Source organism: Canis aureus, chromosome 27 (genome assembly GCF_053574225.1).
Source record: "Canis aureus isolate CA01 chromosome 27, VMU_Caureus_v.1.0, whole genome shotgun sequence".
Taxonomy (NCBI): Eukaryota; Metazoa; Chordata; class Mammalia; order Carnivora; family Canidae; genus Canis; species Canis aureus.
The window spans coordinates 13119973-13141213 of NC_135637.1; the positions used below are offsets into that span (position 1 = coordinate 13119973).

The window sequence follows — 21241 nt, forward strand, 5'->3', positions numbered from 1 at the left end:
GGAGACTTAAATTCAGAAAAATTAAGTATTTACCTAAGATTACAAAGCTTAACTGGGTCCAGAATTCCATGCAGACTTTTTTACTTCCAAAACTATATTATTTCCTTATCTGAGAAAACAATACAGTGTTACTCAATTTATGAGATATTAAGAGGACTGAATAGAGTATGTTTCCATGATACTAAAACTCCTATGAGATAGCTAACATATATTAGTACATGGATTTCATACCGCCAATTACATGTTATTATTTCTCTACTAAATTGAAAGAAATATTCCCTCTAGTAGCAAATTTCAAAGGAAACACATAGCAGTGAGTACAGCTTGCATTTTCTCTACTTTTTCCACACAGCAAGTCTGAGAAATCCAAGAGAAACATTATGTACAGATGTTACTGTATGGGTTAACCCAATTATAAAATCTATGAAAGATCTATAATCAATACATGATGATCTGTAATATTTCCCAATGCTTAAGCCAATGTTTATTATATTCTTTTAATAAAAATCCCTGCATTAATCTCAAAATATGTTCTTAAAGAATGTTCCATTACATGAGAACACATTCATGATATGCTAAAAAATAAAAACAAATCACAAAAAGTATTAATGTGTTATTTTATTTTATTTTTTTTAAAGATTTATTTATTTATTTATTCAGAGAGAGAGAGAGAGAGAGAGAGGCAGAGACACAGGCAGAGGGAGAAGCAGGCTCCATGCAGGGAGCCCAATGTGGGACTCGATCCTGGGTCTCCAGAATCACACCCCAGGCTGCAGGCGGCGCTAAACCGCTGCACCACCGGGACTGCCCAATGTGTTATTTTATTTGTTTTAAAATGCATATACCTACAGAGAAAAAGATTGGAAAGATACATAAAATATATCTATATTGTATTTAATTTATATATACATATAAAATATTATGTGGATGATTATGGGTGATTTTAATTATCTTTTTCCTTCTCTGAATTTTCCACATTTCCTCTAATAAACAAGTAGTGTTTCTTAATATGGAAAAACAATAAAAGCTATTGTTTCAAAGTATAACAATAAACAAGAGGGTCCTACTTGTTAATCCAAGATGGATTATCTTTGCTTTCTATTTAGATCTGAGGACACCTGTCTTACAAGGTACAATCACAATCTAGTACCACTCACCTGTCCAACTGCTTGCAAGTTATAGCAGATAATATCCTTATTGGCTGCTGAAGTTCCATAAAGAAGTGCCTCAATGAGCCAGCATATCCCCAGGAGAAGGTCAGAGACGCTCAGATAAAAGAGGGGCCTTATCTGTCAAAGCAACATCACTTCATAAATGATGTAGTGAGGAGAATGTAACTATTATTTTTATGTTATACCTCTCTAGGAGAAACTTGGGCATCATTTTTCTGGGGTCTCTATCATTGGTGGATTGTGGGGAACATAAAGGAATATCCCAGGTAGTAAGGGATTTATAATTGCAAATAACCCAACTGTCCTGGAATCAGACTACTCATGGGTAAAGATTAGCACTGGAACTTCTTACTCATAGACACATTCCTTCTTCAAATATAGTAACAAAGGAAAGTATGGACAAATAAGGGGCACCTGGGATAAATGTATTCCTTCAGCTCAGGTCATGATCCCAAGGTCCTGGAATCAAGTCCCTCATTGGGCTCCCTGATCATGCTCTGTCCCTCCCTCTGCTCATGCTTGTGTACTCTCTCTCTGAAATAAATTAATAAAAACATTTAAAAAAAAGATTTTATTTATTCATGAGAGACATAGAGAGAGAGAGAGAGAGAGGCAGAGACACAGGCAGAGGGAGAAGCAGGCTCCATGCAGGGAACCAATGTGGGACACCATCCCAGGTATCCAGGATCACACCCCAGGCTGACGGTGGCACTAAACTGCTAAGCCACCGGGGCCACCCAATAAAATCATTTTTTAAAAAAGAATGGACAAGTAAGAAATTTTGAGATGGGAGACATGCCACATATAGAAAATTAAAAATGCCCTCTAGTTGCACAGCCAATATCTTCTAACAGGAAATGAGATCACCAGCTGAGTGTTTAGGGATATGGTTAAGGACTCAAAATAAAAATTTTGTTTAATTTTAACTTGCATTTTTGTGTTTTTTAAACATTTATTTATTTATTCATGAGAGACAGACTGAGAGAGAGAGGGAGAGACATAGGCAGAGAGAGAAGCAGGCTCCTCGCAGGGAGCCCCATGCGGGACTTGATCCTGGATCCAGGGATCACGACCTGAGCCGAAGGCAGGTGCCCAACCACTAAGCCACCCAGGCTGTCCCTTAACTTGTATTTTGTATTGTTCTTTTCATTTTTTTAAAAGATTTTATTTATTTATTCATGAGAGATACAGAGAGAGAAACAGAGACACAGGCAGAGGGAGAAGCAGGAGTATTTTGTATTGTTCTTTTCATTTTTTTAAAAGATTTTATTTATTTATTCATGAGAGATACAGAGAGAGAAACAGAGACACAGGCAGAGGGAGAAGCAGGCTCCATGCAGGGAGCCCGATGTGGGACTCGATCCCGGGACTCCAGGGTCACGCCCTGAGCCGAAGGCAGGCGCTAAACCACTGAGCCACCCAGGGATCCCCTGTTCTTTTCTTTCTTTATTTTTATTTTTTAATTTATGATAGTCACAGAGAGAGAGAGAGAAAGGCAGAGACATAGGCAGAGGGAGAAGCAGGCTCCATGCACCGGGAGCCCGACGTGGGATTCCATCCCGGGTCTCCAGGATCACGCCCTGGGCCAAAGGCAGGCGCCAAACTGCTGCGCCACCCAGGGTTCCCCGTTCTTTTCTTTATTGAAAAAATTGTAAGATATTTAAAGTGTGCAATGTGATGATTTGATATATGTGTACATTGTGAAAGGATTTCCCCAAGTTAACACAACCATCACCACACACATTTTTTTTTTTTGGGTGAGAACCTTTAAGTTCTACTCTCTTAGCAAATTTCAACTATACAACAAGTTTTATCAACTATAGTCATCACATTACACATTTAGATCCTCAGACCTTAATCACCTTCTTTCCTCAATGAAAACTCAGAGTAGGAAAAAATATCAGTAAGAATTGTATATGCTACCTTTCAATTTCTGACTCCATCAGTAAAGTCTGTCTTTCTTTGTCAATTTCTAGTATTCTTCTTTTTAGACCTCCCTACTCCCACTTTTCTAAAAGTAGTATTGGTTCTCCTACAGAGAAAATTATTTAATGTTTATTGAGAGACTTCAAGGAGGACCTACAGTGAAGAAATATACTACACTCATAGATTGTAAGACCTAAGATTACCTAAGTGTTGGTGCTCTCTAAATTAATATACAGATTAAATGCAATCTGAATTTTACCTCAACATATTTTCTTGTGGAAGTTAACAAGCTGGCTCTACCTCTGAAAAGGAAATATAAGATGTCAAGATAAACAAGACATTCTTAAAGAAAAAGGAGAAAGAAGACTTGTACATATATCAAAGCTTAATATAAAGCTAGAGTGCAGATACTGTGGTAGTAGCACAGGGACAGGCAAATAGGCAAATGAAACAGAATACAGAGCTCAAACAGACCTAAGCATATATACAAACATTTGATACAAAAAACAAACAAACAAACATTTGATACATGATAAAAGTGGCTTTTTAAAAAACATTTTAATTTTTGTTATTATTATTATTTTAGTAATCTCCATTCTCAATGTGGAGCTAAAACTCACAATGCTGAGATCAAGAGTTGTAGGCTCTACTGACTGACTCAGCCAGGCACCCTGAGGTGGCTTTTTGGATCAATGCAAAAAGGATAGTCTTTTCAAAATGATGTTGCAACAAATGGGATCTATATGGATTTTTTTTAAAAAGTGGACTTTCTATCTCACACTCAAAAAATAAGTTCCAATTTAAACAAATAACTAAATATGAAAAGCAAAAACCATAAAAAATTTTTTAGATAATAGAGGAGAATGTCTTCAACTTCTGGGCAGGGAAACTTTTCCTAAACAAAACAAAAAGACTCTAATAAAGGAAGTAACTGAAAAATTCAACCAGTGAAAAAGAAAAATGTGTCAAAAGACACCATAAAAGAAAGTGAAAATATATGCCACAAAATGGGAGAAGATTATTTGCAACACATAAAACTGACAAAGGACTGATATCAACACAGTATTAAAAACAAAAACTCTTACAAAACAATAGAAAAAATGGGCAAAATATATGAACAGGTACTTATGAGGAAATCCAAATGGCCATAAACATGGAAATATGCCTAACCTTATTAGTAATCAAGAAAATGAAAAATTAAATCCACAATGAGGAAAAAATTATACAATCATGGCAAAAAATTTTAAAGTCTGACAATATCAAGTATTAATGGAAACATGAAGCAATAAGACCTTTCATGCCCTACTGGCACAACCATTTGAAAAAGTTTGGCATTATCTAGGAGATAGCATCTCCTACAGCAATTCTGTCATTAGGTTAATATACTAGGGAAATGTTTGCATGTATGTATCAGAAGACATGTATAAGATCGTTTATAGTAACACAGATACATGAATTGTGATATGTTCATAATACAGAATGCTAAACATCAGTGAAAATGAAATGAAACGGAGCTTTACACAACATGAATAACTCTCACAATGACAAAAAACAGCAAATCACAAAACAATATATATTTAAAAATACATACAATAGTAGTCCACTTGCAAAAAGTTCAAAAATGAGCTGAACTAAATTGTTTAAAGATACATACATTACAGGCAAAACTGTACATAAAAGCAAAGAAATTATGGTCATAGAAGTCTGGATAGTAGTTACCTCTAGAAGTGAAGATAATTGTGACCAGTAAGGAGTACAGTAGGTTTGTAATTTCTATTTCTTGTCTCTAGTGATTATAATCATTCTTTAAACAGTAATACATGTTTTATGCTTTCTAATCCACATCTGATATATATCACAAGAAAAAGTAAATTAAAATTTTTTCTAAGTTATTATCACATACTACTTAATATAAAAATTAATCTCACCTGTACAAAAGGGAATTTTTCTCATACCTCTCTTCCGAATGAGAGGAAAGCTAAGATACTACAATACCCTGCAAATAGGGATGCTTGGGTGGCTCAGTGGTTGACCAACTGCCTTCAGCTCAGGGCGTGATCCTGGGGTCCTGGGATCAAGTCCTGCATCAGGCTCCCTATAGGGCTTGCTTCTCCCTCTGCCTATGACTCTGCCTCTCTCTGTGTGTCTCCCATGAATAAATGAACAAAAAAATCTTTTTAAAAAATCTTGCAGGATGCTTGGGTGACTCAGCAGTTTGGCGCCTGCCTTCGGCCCAGGGCGTGATCCTGGAGACCCGGGATCGAGTCCTGCTTTGGGCTCCCTGCATGGAGCCTGCTTCTCTCTCTCTGCCTCTCTCTGCCTGTGTCTCTGCCTCTCTTTCTGTGTCTCTCATTAATAAATAAATAAATAAATTTTTTAAAAATCTTGCAAATAGGAGTAAATAGTCACATTGCTTTGGCTAACAGAAACAAAAGCACGTGAAATTTTAAACTATAATAAATATCAGATATTATTAACCATATATAATATATAATATGTATGTGTACATATATGTGTGTGTGTGTGTGTATATATATATATATATATATATATATATATATATACAGTCTTTGCTCTGGTAAGCCTATTGAAATTCCAGCTAGATGGCACATTCACATATTCTACTGGCCCATGACCTCCCACAAGTTTATAACTGTTAATTGGGTAAAAAATTAAAACTAAACATAAAATAAACTCTGAAGGAGAAAGGCAGCCAAGAGGCTTTTGTAAGCAAGAATGTAATTTTATTTATTTATTTATTTAATAATAATTAAAAATAAATAAATAAAAAATCAAGAGGCTTTTGTAAGCAAGAATGTAATTTTATTTATTTATTTATTTATTTATTTATTTAATTAATTTATGGTCATTGATTCAATAAATAGCCTTATATAGAGAGAGTTGTTTGCCACTAAGACATACCTAAAGTCTTTAGCAGGAAAATGGAGGATAAAAAGAGGTTTATATATTTTCATTCATTGGAAACCCCTGGGTTCTAGTAACAGGCAATAAAGTCAATAAGTAAACAGAAATTAACTGAGTATCTGTTGTTTAAATAAAGAAAAACTTCACCCTACCTATGTTTACAAGATACTAAGTTGAAGGTAATACAAAGAAAGGTACAGGATAGCCCATGGTATAAGGAAAGTACAAGCAAGCACACTATGTGGTAATTGGGAAGACACAGAAAAGCAAAATACGTCATCCTAAATATGAAAGTAAACATTCTTTATAAAAAAAAACATGTCTGATGTGTACCTATTTTAAATCAAAAGCAGGGTAATGGGTAGAGAAGAGAGGACATGTATTGTGCGAAAGACTTTTCCTGGGAAGGTTCTGGGCCCAAGTCTGTCCTGGTAAGGATCTTAAACAGTTCATATGAATAGTCTAAAACCCTGCTTCCCAATATTTCTATTCAAGTAAAATCAGGCTACAAAGAATATAGGAAGTGATCTTTATGGGGAAATTAAGTCACACAAGTGTAGTAAAGTATATCTGCCTTGAGTGCTATTTAACACTGGCTGATCCAGGCCATTTGCTTCTCTCTTTAATTTGCCTTACTGACTCACTGTTTCAGCAGCTAGTCCCCTCAAAGATTCCCTATGGATCTCGGATCTCTCTAGTTTACTATATTTATTTTTAATTTAATAGACTATTTTTGTCTTTTCCATGTGTTTTTGCTGTTAAAAATATTCTTTGCTGGAGAAAAAAGGAAAACTGGGGATGATGGCTGACATTCTTAACCTGGAAAAATTGGAATTTTTCCTACACCAGAATGTGTGGGAAACAGTGAACTAGCGGTTACTAAGGTCCTTTAGGCTCTGGTTATATGAAAGGTATGGGAAATGAAGCCAGAGAAACTAAAGATCACATCCTAGGCCAAATTAGATCCCACATCTTTCTAAAGCTCTAACCCACTGTCATGCCAGAGGTCACCTTAGAACAATGGTTCTCAGCCAAGAGCAATTTTGCCTCCACCAGGAGACATTTGGCAATATTTGAAGATACTTTGATTTTTACAACTTGAGAGGTGGGGAGAGGCGGTTTGCTTCTAGCATCTAGTGGGTAAAGTCTGCTAAACAACCTAATGTGCAGGGCAGCCTCCTACAACAAATAATCATCCAGCCCAACAGATTAATAATGCAGAGACTGAGAACTTCAGCTTAGCTCTACTATATAATTCATACTTTATTAACTTAATCACATATGAATTCAAATTTCAGCAAAGGAGACAAACATTAGGGAAATCTGAATCACAGAAAGATATATGGTCTAAGATTACTTTGGTAGGCAATGACAATACAGTAAAAGACTTCTACTTTCTGGTTTTACTTACATAGTAACAGTCTATGACTGAAATTCAAAATCCTATCTTAAGTATCATATTTCAGTGGCTTAAAAAGTATATATGGGGAGAGGCTTTGGAGCAAGACAATCCTATACTCAAATCCTAGCTCTAACAACTTACTGGCTATATTTAAGACCTTTGAAAAGTCCCTCAACCTTACTAAGATTCCATTTCTTCACTATAGTATCAGATTAATAAGATCTACCTCACATAATTGTTTTAAGTATTAAATGAAAAATGTATTTAAAACACTGAGCAATCTGCCTAGAATATAATAAATACTAAATACCATACTTAATTTGAGAGGGGATTGTAGTTAAGAGTTGGACTTTTGAAAATCTGTTCTGCAACTTAACTGTGAAACTTGAACACATATTTTATGACTTTGAGCCTCAATTTCCTCATCTATGAAATGAAGCTAATATCATCCTCTTCATGGGAGAGTGATGAGAACCAAAAAGGTTCGAAAAGGACCCAGTATACTCAGAACTCAAGAGTGTATTCAACATATGGAGCTATTTTGATTACTAAAGTGGGCCCAATAAAACCCAATCACATTTTCCACAAACAAAAGCTCTCCCAAATGTCCTGAACTATATTTTGTCTAATTTTCTGCCATTTGGCCTGATTAGAGAAATAGTTGTTACAATTCACTTCAATTCTTTTCATAGATGGAAATACAACTCTCTTCCTAGTCCTCTCTCAATCAGGAAGGTTTTTTGTTTGTTAACACCTTAAATATATATAATTTTTGTTTGTCAACTATACCTCAATGAAACAAAGACTTTTTTACTTGATCTTTTTGGTATGAATAACTTTACATAGACTGTATTTTTGCTCTGTTTTCACTACTAAATTTTAATTGCCTAGAAGACCTGAACAGCAAACCTAGTATCTTTTAGAGAACAAAGTCTCTGAACTATTTCCTATCCCCTCTAGCAATGTTACCAAGATATTAATATCAGAAAACTCACCTCTCGGCAGGACTGTACTGTGCTTAGAGTGAATACGGGTTTCAAACAACTGCTTCCTTAACTTTAGTAATCAATGCATAGCAAAAAAAATGTACTTTTAGTAGGCAATCTCTCAGTATTCAAAGATACAGTTAAAATAATTATCCAGAAGAAAAGGGAAAGCTATTGACTCTGTCTAAAATATCCCACTGTATCATAATGACAAATTTACGATTAATTTATAGAATTATCCCATTATTTGTAGATGACACTTCTCATATTTATTTCAAAGGCTAAGTCACTGAAAGTTCAGAACACAAAAAGAGATTGCTCACCTCTGGTGATTTCTGTGTATTCTGGAATACAGCATAGGCAATAAGTGAACTTGAACCTATAACACTGACAGTGATAAAAAATTATCATTAAATGAGGACTACTGGGGCTCCTCCTTTTGCTAAAAATTTTTACAGCTTTACTGATATATAATAGATGTAAAATAAACTACATTTTTCTAACATATGGAATGCTTCATGAATTTGTATGTCATTCTTGCATAGGGGCCATGTTAATCTTCTCTGTATCATTCCAATTTTTAGTATATATGCTGTCAAAGTGACCACTTTGTTACTGATTTTGCAAATCAATACTGTTGACCAAGTCTTTTCATGTTCAGATGTTATCCCTCAATCTGTTTTTTTGTTATTGTTGATGTTACATTTTATTAATCAGAAAATATCAACGTGGTGAAGAACAGTATTTCTCCCTACAGAGTAAAAACAAATACCCAGGGGAAAAATGCAGAAAACTTCAGAATTCTAGTTTTACTTATACTAGTATAAGTGTACTTATACCTGGGTATTTGTTTAAACAGTCATAGTACATGAGATTAAACAAACTTACCTCAGAGTAGCCATAACAAATTGTATCCACTGTACTGCAGAAAAAACCTAAATAAAACAAGAAAGTGAATATAAAATTAAAACTTGTACATTTAATTTTCAACCTTACTCCAATTTCACTGTTTAATAACTATCTGTATAGAACACAAACTCTTTAGTGCCTAATCAAAATACCCTATAAATCAGAGAAGGAGCAGAAAGCCCTTGGAAAGACAAAGTGGCTCCTTGTTTCCTCTTCTATTGCTTCATCTCTGGGAAACAGTAAGATAAAAAGAATAGACAGGTGGACATAAAATGACTAAATGAAAAGAGAGCCAGATGAGAAGATTTAAAAAGGAAAGAATAAAATGGGGAAGAGGTATGAAAAGTTAAATTTTGAGAGAGAAAAGACAGATGTGTGAAAAGAATGGGGAATAGGAAAGGCAAACAAATACTAAACAGAGTTAACTGACAGCTAGAGAAAAAATAGTAAGCAATAAAGAAATAGGAAGAAGTAGTAAAGAGATACTGTGAGTGGAAAAATACAGAACAAAGAGGAAGAAAGGGGGAGCAAAAACAAAGAAAGGGACAATTTATAATCTCACCAAGTCCCAATTGTCCTCCAGAATGCTAACCTCCAGCAGGAAGGCCATAGGGACTTTAGCCTCAGCTATGCTTAAGCTACTGCTCCTTCCCAGGTTCTGAATCCTGAAGCACTGAACAGGTGGCTCCACCCCCAGCCCATCTGGGCTCCTCCCTACCCAGTCTTGCCCTGTGTCTTCAGGACAAGGAAAGAAGGCGGTGACTAGTGGAAGAGAAGCCAAGCAGAAAGAACAAAAATAGAAAGAGCAGGTGACAAGGAAACAAAGTTCTAAAAAGAATTAGGAATTTTAAGAAGAGGGAAGAGAAAGGGATAATAAAAAAGAGAGAATAGTGAAAAGATAAATAGAGCTGCAAGAAAGAAATGGAACAGAAAGAAATAAGGAAGAAGGGAGGTCTGTTTAAAACTTGCCCCATTTAGGGACAAAGCCTGTGATGAAAAAGAGAGACTGCATATTGAAGCAATCAATAAATATTTAGTAATACTAAGAAAAGCTGTGAAGAGAAGGGGTTGTTAGTATCTCATATTTAATAGTAACATCTGAAATATTCTGTACCAAAACTTCCCACAGAAATATATTAAATTACATGATTCACTCACTATACTTATATTTATATATCAACTCTCTGTAAAGCATTGTGCTACAGAAGATACAAAAACAAATAAGAGACAGACTCAGAATTCCAGGAGCTCATAATATGGTAGGAAGAATGGCCTGAATACCAAAATCTCAAATTATCTGCACACAGAACAATATATACTGCCTGCAATTTAAACAATATTTGGAAGAACTAGTGAATTTTAGACAAAGACTATGGTAAGGAGAAAGCAAAAAGAACATTTAATTTATGTAACCATTTATCTTTCATCTAACTATACTTTCATGCACTTACAAATATTGATAACATAAACTGGATCATTTGCATGGGCTCAGTAATTTAAATGTGATTCATTTATTCATATGAAGTTAACATATGATTAACTTATTCATCATAGTGTGGAGTAGAAGAAGGGACATCATTAAATAGAGGTAGGTTCTGGCAGGGAACTGTTAAGTTGGAGGTAGGCTCTAACCACTTTGTTTAAATCATTAGATAAACAAGTTTAAAAAGTAGATTTCTGGATCATAAATCCCTACCATAAGGTCTCAAGGAGTGTTCTGAGGCCTCTAATCAAATATATCTATCTAATAAGGGTGAGGGAACTAATGACAGTCTCACCAAGTGATAAGAATGCTTTTGGACAAAGGACTCTTGTCTCAGTCAAGAACAAATCTCAAATTGTTCAACAGCTATTCCAAATCAGTCTGTGGCTCTTGACGTAAGAACTTTTCCCTTTTGGCATCTCTTCTAAAATGTCTTGTCACTGACCAAATTCCCATTTGGGGATTTACTTTTCTATTTTTCTCTCTATATTAGTACCCTACTTTTTGCATATTTAGCACCATTCCCCCTTTAGGTGTCTTTTTAAAAAGATTTTATTTATTTATTCATGAGCGACACAGAGAGAGGGGCACAGACATAGGGAGACGGAGAGGCAGGCTCCCTGTGGGTAGCTCGATGAGGAACTTGATTCCAGGACCCTGGGATCACAACTTGAGGCAAAGGTAGATGCTCAACCACTGAGCCAGGTGCCCCTGAAATGTCTTTTAAAACATAATCTTCCAATCTTCCTTTTCTGCAAGGGCTAACCTAAGCCAAAATGAAGTGAGTGATACTTATTTTTAGTTTTCTTTCCTTTTTTTACTTAGCTCCTTGGTAAGCTCAAATACATCACAGCTCACTTAATATAATGGGCTACTATATTTTATGTATCGATTAAATTAACATATTCATTAAACTTCTGCTATCAGCAAATTACTACTGTGGATACAAAGTCAAGAAAGACACCTACTTAACATAGTATTTTTATTTAAGCAAAAATTATACTTTAACTCAAAGAAGACTTCTATAAATAGCATATACCAATTATCAAATGCTTTCTATATGTAAGGCTATGTGCTAAGCATTTTAATTGTCAATACAAGCTTTGAGGTAAGAAGTAATATTTTCATTAAAAAAATTTTCATAAGCTCCACACCCAAAGGGCTTGAAGAGTTGCATGCTCTACCAACTGAACTAACCAGGAACCCCATTAATGTTCCCATTTTTCAAATGAAGAAACTGAGGCTTAAAGAAGTCTCTTCCCAATGGTTACAGAGTTATCGAGTGGTAATACCAACATTCAAATCCAGTCATTCTGACCTCATAGTTCTCCTCTTAACACACACAATATTCTAATGGAGAAAGAATTAGTTAATAGGAAGAATGGGAAAGATATTTTTAAAAATTAATGTGACATCAAAGGAGCTCTTCTATTAGGCAATTGCTTCCTAGATATGATAACAAATACATAAGCAACAAAAGAAAAAAACAGATAAATTGGTTTTCTTCAAAATTAAAAACTTTTCTGCTTCAACAGATACCATCAAAAAAAAATGAAGACAAGCCATAGAATGGGAAAAAAATTATAAACCACACATCTGATAAAGGACTTACATAAGAGAATATATAAAGAACTCCTACAGGGGGTAGGTGGCTCAGTCATTTAAGCCTATGACTCTTGATTTTAGCTCAGGTCATGATCTCAGGATCTTTGGATCAAACCTCACTACAGACTCTGTGTTCAGCATGGAGTCTACTTGAGATTCTCTCTCCCTCTCCTTCTGCCCCCCCCCAAGCACACACTCTAAATAAGTAAATAAGTAAATAAAATCTTTTTTAAAAATCCTACAATTCAATAAAAATACAATCCAATTTAAAAATGGGCAAAGGTTTTAAATAGAAATTTCTCCCAAATAAACAGATAACTAATAATCACATGAAAAGATTATTAACATCATATGCCAGCAGGAAAATATTAATTAAATCACAGTGAAATGCCATTTCATATCTACCAGGACAGCTATAATAAAAAAAGACAATAGCAAGTGTTGATGAAAATGTGGAGAATAGAAACCCTTATATACTGCTGGTGAGAATGGAAAATACTGTAGCCCCTTCGGCAGTTCTTCAAAATGTTATACTATATGACTCAGTTGCTAGGTATAAACTGAGTTCTACTTCTGGGTATATACCCAAGAGAAATTAAACATATTCACATAAAAACTTGAACACAAATGTTCATAAACAGTGTTATTCCTAAAAGACAAATGATAGAAACACAAATGTCCATAAAGTGGTGAATGGATAAATAAAACGTAGTATATCCACATAATGAAATATTATTCAGCAATTAAAAGGAAAGTCCTGATGTATTCTACGACATGAAAACATGCTAAAGAGGCCAATCACAAAAGACCACAAATTATATGATTCTATTCATATAAATGTCCAAAATAAGCAAGTTTATAGACCCATGAGGTAAATTTGTGGTTGCTTAGGGCTAGGAAGGTAATTTGGGAGAGAATGGAGAATGACCGCTGATGGGCACAAGATTTCTTTTAGGGTGACAAAAATATTCTAAAATTAGACAGTGGTGATGGTTGCACACTTTATGAATATACTAAAACTCACTGGATTGTACACTTTAAAAGGATGAAATGTAAATAGGCAAATTTTACAGGGACACAGTAAATGTTCCATTGTTGAAATTCATGGTGTAATGAATGGTTAATGAATAACATGTTTCTGTCGTTTCTACTGAAAAGAATAATATTTAGAATAAAGTGTAAAACAAACATTGTAAGAGGGAACTGAAGATAGACTAAGAGAGCACCTGACTGCTCTAAATAAATCCACCACTCCTAGTCTGAACAAATTACATTTCGGGACTTTGATAAAACTTGCAGGTCAACCCAGTAAACCACTGCATGAAATCTGAGAGTTTGTGTAAAAATGGGAAAATTGTTAGAAATTGTAGAAAACTGGTGACAACTAAATTTTTAATTTGTAAAAGGAGATAAGATGGTGGAATCTGCTAACTGCAGGTCAAAGATCTCAGTACTGATCCCAAACAAGATTCTGAAATAACCTATTCAAAAGCTGTGCTTTTAAACAATTTTTAAAAAGTAATCACTAAGTCGGAATGGATTTATTAAAAAAAAATCATGCCAGACTACCCCATTCTCTCTTTGGATAGATTTACCATAGTATATATGGTATTTTGGCAAAGCATTTGGTGAGAAATTTCATGATATAAAAATAAGGTGAGGCATCTGGGTGGCTCAGTTAGCCAAGTGTCCAACTCTTGGTTTCAGCTTGAGTTGTGATCTAAGGCTCATTTGATCAAGCCTGCATTGGGCTCCATGCTCATCAGAAAGTCTGCTTAGGATTCTCTCTTTCCCTCTCCCTCTGCTCCTCCCTCTCTCAAATAAATAAATTTTAAAAACTGTAAGGAAAGGGTACCTGGGTGGCTCAATCAGTTAAGCATCTGGCTTCGGCTCAGGTCATGATCTTAGGGTCCTGGATCAAGTCCACAGCAGGCTCCCTGCTCAGCAGGAAGTCTGTTTCTCCCTTTCCTTCTCCCCCACTCATGTGCTCTCTCTCTCCCAAATAAATAAATGAAATATTTAAAGAGATAAGGAAATATAGACCAAATGGAAGCACAATTAGGCATTTATTGCACAAATAAGCCTAAGGGAGTGCTAACTAACTGATCAATATCAACTTAGAAATGACTTCAGGTGGAGGGAATCAGCATCCTGACTTGACACAGTTCTGTAAAACACTTCCATTAATTACTTGAAAGAAATATAGTAAGCATATTTATCAAATGTGTGTGTTATTACTGTTGCATAACAAATTTCCACAAATTTAGTGGCTTAAAACACACATTTATTATCTCACAGCTTCTGTGGGTCACGAGTACAAGAATAGCTTAGTTGGGTCCTCTGCTTCAGGGTCTCTCACAAGACTATAATCAAGATATCAACCAGGTCTAGATCTCATCTGAAGGCTCAAATGGGGAAGGGTCTGCATTCAAGTTCACAAAGTAATTGGTCTAATTCAGTTCTTTGAGGGTTGATGGTCTTAGGGACTATGTTCCAAACCAATTGTTGGCCAAACGCTTCACTCAGTTCTTTGTCATGTGGATTTCTCTAATATGTCTTCCAAGAAAGATGGAAGTCAGAATCTTATGTAATGAAATCACTGACGTGACATCTCATCACCTCTCCTGCATTCTACTGACCACAGATTTGCAAACAGCCAAGGAGAAAGGACCACAGAGTGTAAATACCAAAAGGCAGGCATTATTGGAGACTATCTTAGAGTCTGTCACTATGTGTTCATCCAATGTATCAACTACTTTTCCAATTCAGATCATTTATAATCATTCTCTCTCTCTGGAATGTTCTTCCTCCAGATAATCATATGACTAGCTCCTTCTCATCCTTTAATTACCAGCTTAAATGTCATTACCTCAGAGATGTAACATTTATCAAATTCCAAAGTATCATGTTTGTTTGTGCAGTTTGATTCCCCCTAGTAGACAGTAACATCCTTGGGGACAGGCAACTTATCTGTCTCATTCACCCCAATCTCCAATACCTAAACAGTCCCTAGAATAGGCACTCAGTATTTACTGAATGAATGTACTCAAGTTTTGAGAGACAGACAACAGATTTAAGATGTTATAAAATATAAATGCTTTAAAATAATGAGTTTTCTTTAATAAGATACAAATTAATAGAAATAAATGTAAGTATATTGTCCTTGCATATAAAACAGCAATTGGACAAATATTAGGATGAAAACATAGTAGCATTTTACTTTAAGAATCTAGAGAAAAAAAAAAAAGAATCTAGAGCAGTTCTATCCAATAAAAATATAAGTCATAGATGTAATGTAAAAGTTTCCAGTGAGGACATCAAAAAAGCAAAAACAGATGAAATTGTAATAATATATTTTACATAACCAAAATATCCTAATTCTGTCATTTCAACATGCAATCAACATAAAAAATCATTGAGGGACACCTGGGTGGCTCAGTGGTTGAGCACCTGTCTGCCTTTGGCTCAGGGTGTGATCCTGGGATCGAGTCCCGCATAGGGCTCCTCACAAAGAGTCTGCTTCTCCCTCTGCCTGTCTCCGCCTCTCTCTCTCTCTCTCTCTGTCTCTCACAAATAAATAAAATCTTTAAAAAATAAATAAAAATCATTGATATATTTAACATTTGTAATTTTGTACTTTGAAATTCAGTGTGTATCTTACTCTTATGACAACATTTCGACATGGGCAAGATGGAAGAAGAGTAGGGGTCCTTAACTCACCTGGCCCCACAAACTTACCTAGATAATTTTCCAAACATCCTGAACACCTATGAATTCAACCTGTTTAAAGAGAGAACAGTTGGAACGCTACAGAGAAAAAAGTTTTCACTTCTAACAAGCTCTTCATTTTTAAGTTTTTTCCTTTTTGACTTTCATATTTCTAAAATTACATGTCTTAGATATATTTTACACTCCTGGATTCCCTTGAATGTATTCAACTTAATTTTGGTAGATACACGAGATATGGGTATTTGTTTTTTCTGCCTCATTTTGTTTTACAATGGCGGAAGTTAGTAATTTCTAAAACATGACCAACATACACCCAGAACCAAGTGGAACACCATGTAGGTTCATTCTGTGAGATTATATTCTCTCTTCCATCCTATTGTGCTCCCATCTTTTATCTTGTTTATGTTTTTGTGGTCAATGTTGGGGATTTACATAAGCATTGTTGGTTTATATAAATGTGGGGTTGAACATCTTCTAACATACAGAACAAAATACACTCAGAACCAAGAGGATCACTCTCTAGGACCCCTCAGGAAGACTACATTCTCTCCACTACCACCTCTTCATCACCATCATCCCATCTACCATTTTTTCCTTTATCCTCTTTTCTTTACTATTTATTTATTGATTGATTGATTGATTGATTGATTGATTGCTTTTCTTTTTTCTTCTTCTTTGTTTTTGGTTTTTGGCTTGTTATTTTTACTACTTTGTTTCAAAATTTGTTTTTCACTTGAGTGGTCCTTTTGTTTTATTTTGTTCTGTTCTTCTTTTTCTTTTATTTTCTGGTCTCTGACCTCTTCAGAAATATCAAGGGTGTATTTTACTTAGAGCGTCGTTGATATTTTTTACTCAGCCCACTCATACAGCCACTCTGCATTGGACAAAATGACTAGAAGGAAGAATTCACAAAAGAAAGATCCAGAAACAATACTCTCTGCCACAGAGTTACGGAATTTGGATTTCTTTTTTTTTTTTAATTTTTTATTTATTTATGATAGTCACAGAGAGAGAGGGGCAGAGACACAGGCAGAGGGAGAAGCAGGTTCCATGCACCGGGAGCCCGATGTGGGATTCGATCCCGGGTCTCTAGGATCGCGCCCTGGGCCAAAGACAGGCGCCAAACCGCTGCGCCACGCAGGGATCCCAGAATTTGGATTTCAATATGAGGTCAGAAAGTCAATTCAGAAGTACAATTTATAAACTACTGGTGGCTCTGGAAAAAGCATAAAGGACCCTAGAGATTTCATTATTGCAGAATTGAGATCTAATCAGGCCAAAATTAAAAACAGATTAAGTGAGATGCAATCCAAACTGGATGCTCTAACTGCTAGGGTTAATGAGGTGGAAGAGAGGGTGAGTGACATAGAAGACAAGTTGATGGTGAGAAGGAAGCTGAGGAAAAAAGAGAGAAACAATGAAAGAGCCCACACGGAAAGGCTTGGGAAGGTAAATGATAGCTTGAGAAGGAAGAATATACATCTAATTGGGATTCCAGAAGAGGCTGAGAGAGAGAGGACCACAAACTATATTTGAACAAGTCACAGAAGAGAACTTCCCAAATCTGGGGAAGGAAACAGGCATTCAGATCCAAGAGATAGAGAGGACCCCCCCAAAAAAATCAATAAAAAACATTCAACACTTTGACATTTAATAGTGACACTGGCAAATTTCTAAGATGAAGAGAAAATTCTTAAACTAGCATGAGACAGGAGATTCTTAACTTCTATGCAGAGAAATATCAGATTAACATCAGACCTCTCCACAGAGACCTGGAAGGCCAGAAAGGGCTGGCAGGATATATATAGGGTACCAAATGAGAAGGACATGCAGCCAAGAATACTTTATCCAACAAAGCTGTCATTCAGTAGAAGGAGAGATAGGCAGAATAGAGGGAGCTTCTAGGACAGGCAGAAACTGAAAGAATATGTGACCACCAAACCGGCTCTGCAAGAAATATTAAGGGGGACCCTGTAAAAGAAAGAGGGAACCCAAAGAAATAATCCACAAAAACAAGGACTGAATAGGTATTACAACGACACTAAATTCATATCTTTCAATAGTTACTCTGAACGTGAATGGGCTAAATGATCCCATAAAAATATACAGGGTTTCAGACTGGATAAAAAAGGAAGACCCATCTATATGCTGACTACAAAAGACTCATTTTAGACCTAAGGACACCTCTAGCCTGAAAATGAAGGGGTGGAGAACTATTTACCATCCAGATGGTCCTCAAAAGAAAGCTAGGGTAGCAATTCTCATATCAGATAAAGTTTATATCAAAGACTGCAGTAAGAGATAAAGAGGGACACTATATCATACTTAAAGGGTCTACCCAACAAGAAGATCTAACAATCATGAATATTTATGTCCTTAATGTGGGAGCTGCCCAGTATATCAATCAATTAATAACCAAAGTAAAGAGATACTTATAATAATACACTAATAGTAGGAGACTTCAACATGGCACTTTCTACAAATGACAGATTTTTAAGCAGAACATCACCAAAGAAACAAGGGCCTTAAATGGTACCCTGGACTAAATAGATTTCACAGATATATACAGAACTTTCTGTCCAAATGCAACTGAATACACATCCTTCTCAAGCACACATGGAACTTTCTTCAGAATAGAACACCTATTGGGTCACAAATCAGGTCTCAACCAATACCAAAAGATTGGGATTGTCCCCTGCATATTTTCAGACCACAATGCTTTGAAACTAGAACTCAATCACATGAAATTTGGAAGAAACTCAAACACGTGGAGGTTAAAAGCATCCTACTAAAAGATGAATGGGTCAACCAGGAAATAGAGAAGAATTAACAAGATTCATTAAAATCAAGACATACCATTCAAAATCTTTGGGATACAGTAAAAGTTGTCCTAAAAGGGAAATATATCGCAAAACAAGCCTCCCTCAAGAAACTGGAAAAAACTCACATACAGAAGCTAACCTCACACCTAAAGGAACCGGAGAAAGAACAGCAAGTAAAGCCTACACCAAGCAGAAGAAGAGAGATAATAAAGATTCAAGAAGAACTCAATGAAATAGAGACCAGAAGAACTGTAGAACAGATCAACAAAACCAGGATTTCATTCTTTGAAAGAATTAATAGGATAGATAAACCCCTAGCCAGCCTTATTAAAAAGAAAAAAGATCCAAATTAATAAAGTCACAAATGAAGGAGGAGAGATCACAACCAATGCCAAGGAAATACAAACAAATGATTTTAAAAACATATTATCAGAGGCTATATGCCAACAAATTAGGCAATCTAGAATAAATGGATGCATTTCTGGGAAACCACAAACTACCAGAAGGAACAGGCAGAAATAGAAAACTTGAACAGGCCAATAACCAGCAAGGAAATTGAAACTCATCAAAAACCTCCCAAGACACATAAGTCCAGGGCCAGATGGCTTCCCAGGGGAATTTGTTTAAAGAATTAATACCTATGCTACTAAAGCCTTTCCAAAAGATAGAAAGGGACAGAATACTTCCAAACTCGTTTTATGAGGCCAGCATTACCTTGATTCTAAAACCAGACAAAGGCCCCACCAAAAAGGAGAATTATAGACCAATACTCCTGATGAACATGGATACAAAAATTCTCACCAAATACTAGCCAATAGGATCCAACAATACATTAAGAAGATTATTCACCATGACCAAGTGGGATTTATCCCCAGGAAGCAAGAGTGGTTCAACATTCCTAACACAATCAACGTAATAGATCACATCAACAAGAGAAAAAACAAAAACCATATGATCCTCTCAATAGATACAGAGAAAGCAGTTGACAAAATATGGCATCCATTTCTGATTAAAATTCTTCAAAGTGTAAGGATAAAGGGAGCATTCCTCAATATCTTAAAAGCCATTTATGAAAAGCCCACAGCAAATATCATTCACAATGGGGGAAAACTGAAAGCCTTTCCCCTAAGATCAGGAATACGACAGGAATGTCCACTCTCACCACTGGTATTCAATATAGTACTAGAAGTCCTAGCCTCAGCAATCAGACAACAAAAAGAAATAAAACGCATTCAAATTAGCAAAGGACAAGTCAATCTCTCCCTCTTCGCAGATGACAGGATACCGTATATAGAAAGCCCAAAAGACTCCACCCCAAGATTGCTAGAACTCATACAACAATTCAGCAATGTGGCAGGATACAAAATCAATGCACAGGAATCAGTTGCATTTCTATACACTTACAATGAGACTGAAGAAAGAGAAATTAAAGAATCAATCCCATTTACAATTGCACCCAAAAGCATAAGATACCTAGGAATAAACCTAACCAAAGAGGTAAAGGATCTATTCCCAAAAAATTACAGAACAGTTCTGAAAGAAATTGAGAAAGACATAAAGAAATGGAAAAACATTCCCTGCTCATGGATTGGAAGAATAAATACTGTGAAAATGTCTATGCTACCCAGGGCAATTTACACGTTCAATGCAATCCCTATCAAAATATCATGGACTTTCTTTGCAGAGTTGGAACAAATAATTTTAAGATTTATATGGAATCAGAAAAGATCCCAAATTGAATGGCTGGGTGGCTCAGCAGTTGAGCATCTGCCTTTAGTTCGGGGCATGATCCTGGAGACCCAGGATTGAGTCCCATGTCAGGCTCCCTGCATGGAGCCTGCTTCTCCCTCTGCCTGTGTCTCTGCGTCTCTCTCTCTTTCTCATAAATAAATAAATAATATTCTCAGACGATAATGCCTTGAAATTAGAACTAAATCACAACAAGAAGTTTGGAAGGACCTCAAACACGTGGAGGTTAAGGACCATCCTGCTAAAAGATGAAAGGGTCAACCAGGAAATTAAGGAAGAATTAAAAACATTCATGGAAACTAATGAGAATGAAGATACAACCATCCAAAATCTTTGGGACGCAGCAAAAGCAGTCCTAAGGGGGAAATACATCGCAATACAAGCATCCATTCAAACACTGGAAAGAACTCAAATACAAAAGCTAACCTTACACATAAAGGAGCTAGAGAAAAAACAGCAAATAGATCCTACACCCAAGAGAAGAAGGGAGTTAATAAAGATTCGAGCAGAACTCAACGAAATCGAGACCAGAA

The 21241-nt window shown here is 35.7% G+C and overlaps 1 protein-coding gene and 1 non-coding gene across 14 annotated transcripts in view; both read right to left on the reverse strand.

Moving 5' to 3' along the window:
• TMEM116 (transmembrane protein 116) overlaps positions 1-21241 on the reverse strand; it is a 145626-nt gene that overhangs the window by 110139 nt on the left and 14246 nt on the right. For 3 of the 13 annotated variants that reach the window (XR_013366520.1, XM_077875683.1, XM_077875682.1), the window contains exons 1-4: positions 9883-10028; positions 9300-9346; positions 8735-8798; positions 1158-1289 (exon numbers count right to left, since the gene is read on the reverse strand). Coding sequence is in view for 12 of the 13 variants with exons in the window: in XM_077875683.1 (XP_077731809.1) it covers positions 1158-1289; positions 8735-8798; positions 9300-9346; positions 9883-9930 (291 nt within the window). In the remaining variant the exon portion in view is untranslated. Of the gene's footprint in view, positions 1-1157; positions 1290-8734; positions 8799-9299; positions 9347-9882; positions 10029-16146; positions 16189-21241 lie in introns of those variants that run through there. The other 10 variants (XM_077875686.1, XM_077875685.1, XM_077875689.1 and 7 more) reach the window with 7 other exon arrangements.
• Positions 8912-9019, reverse strand: LOC144300082 (U6 spliceosomal RNA). Its single transcript, XR_013366723.1, has one exon. It is a non-coding gene; the product is annotated as a U6 spliceosomal RNA (small nuclear RNA).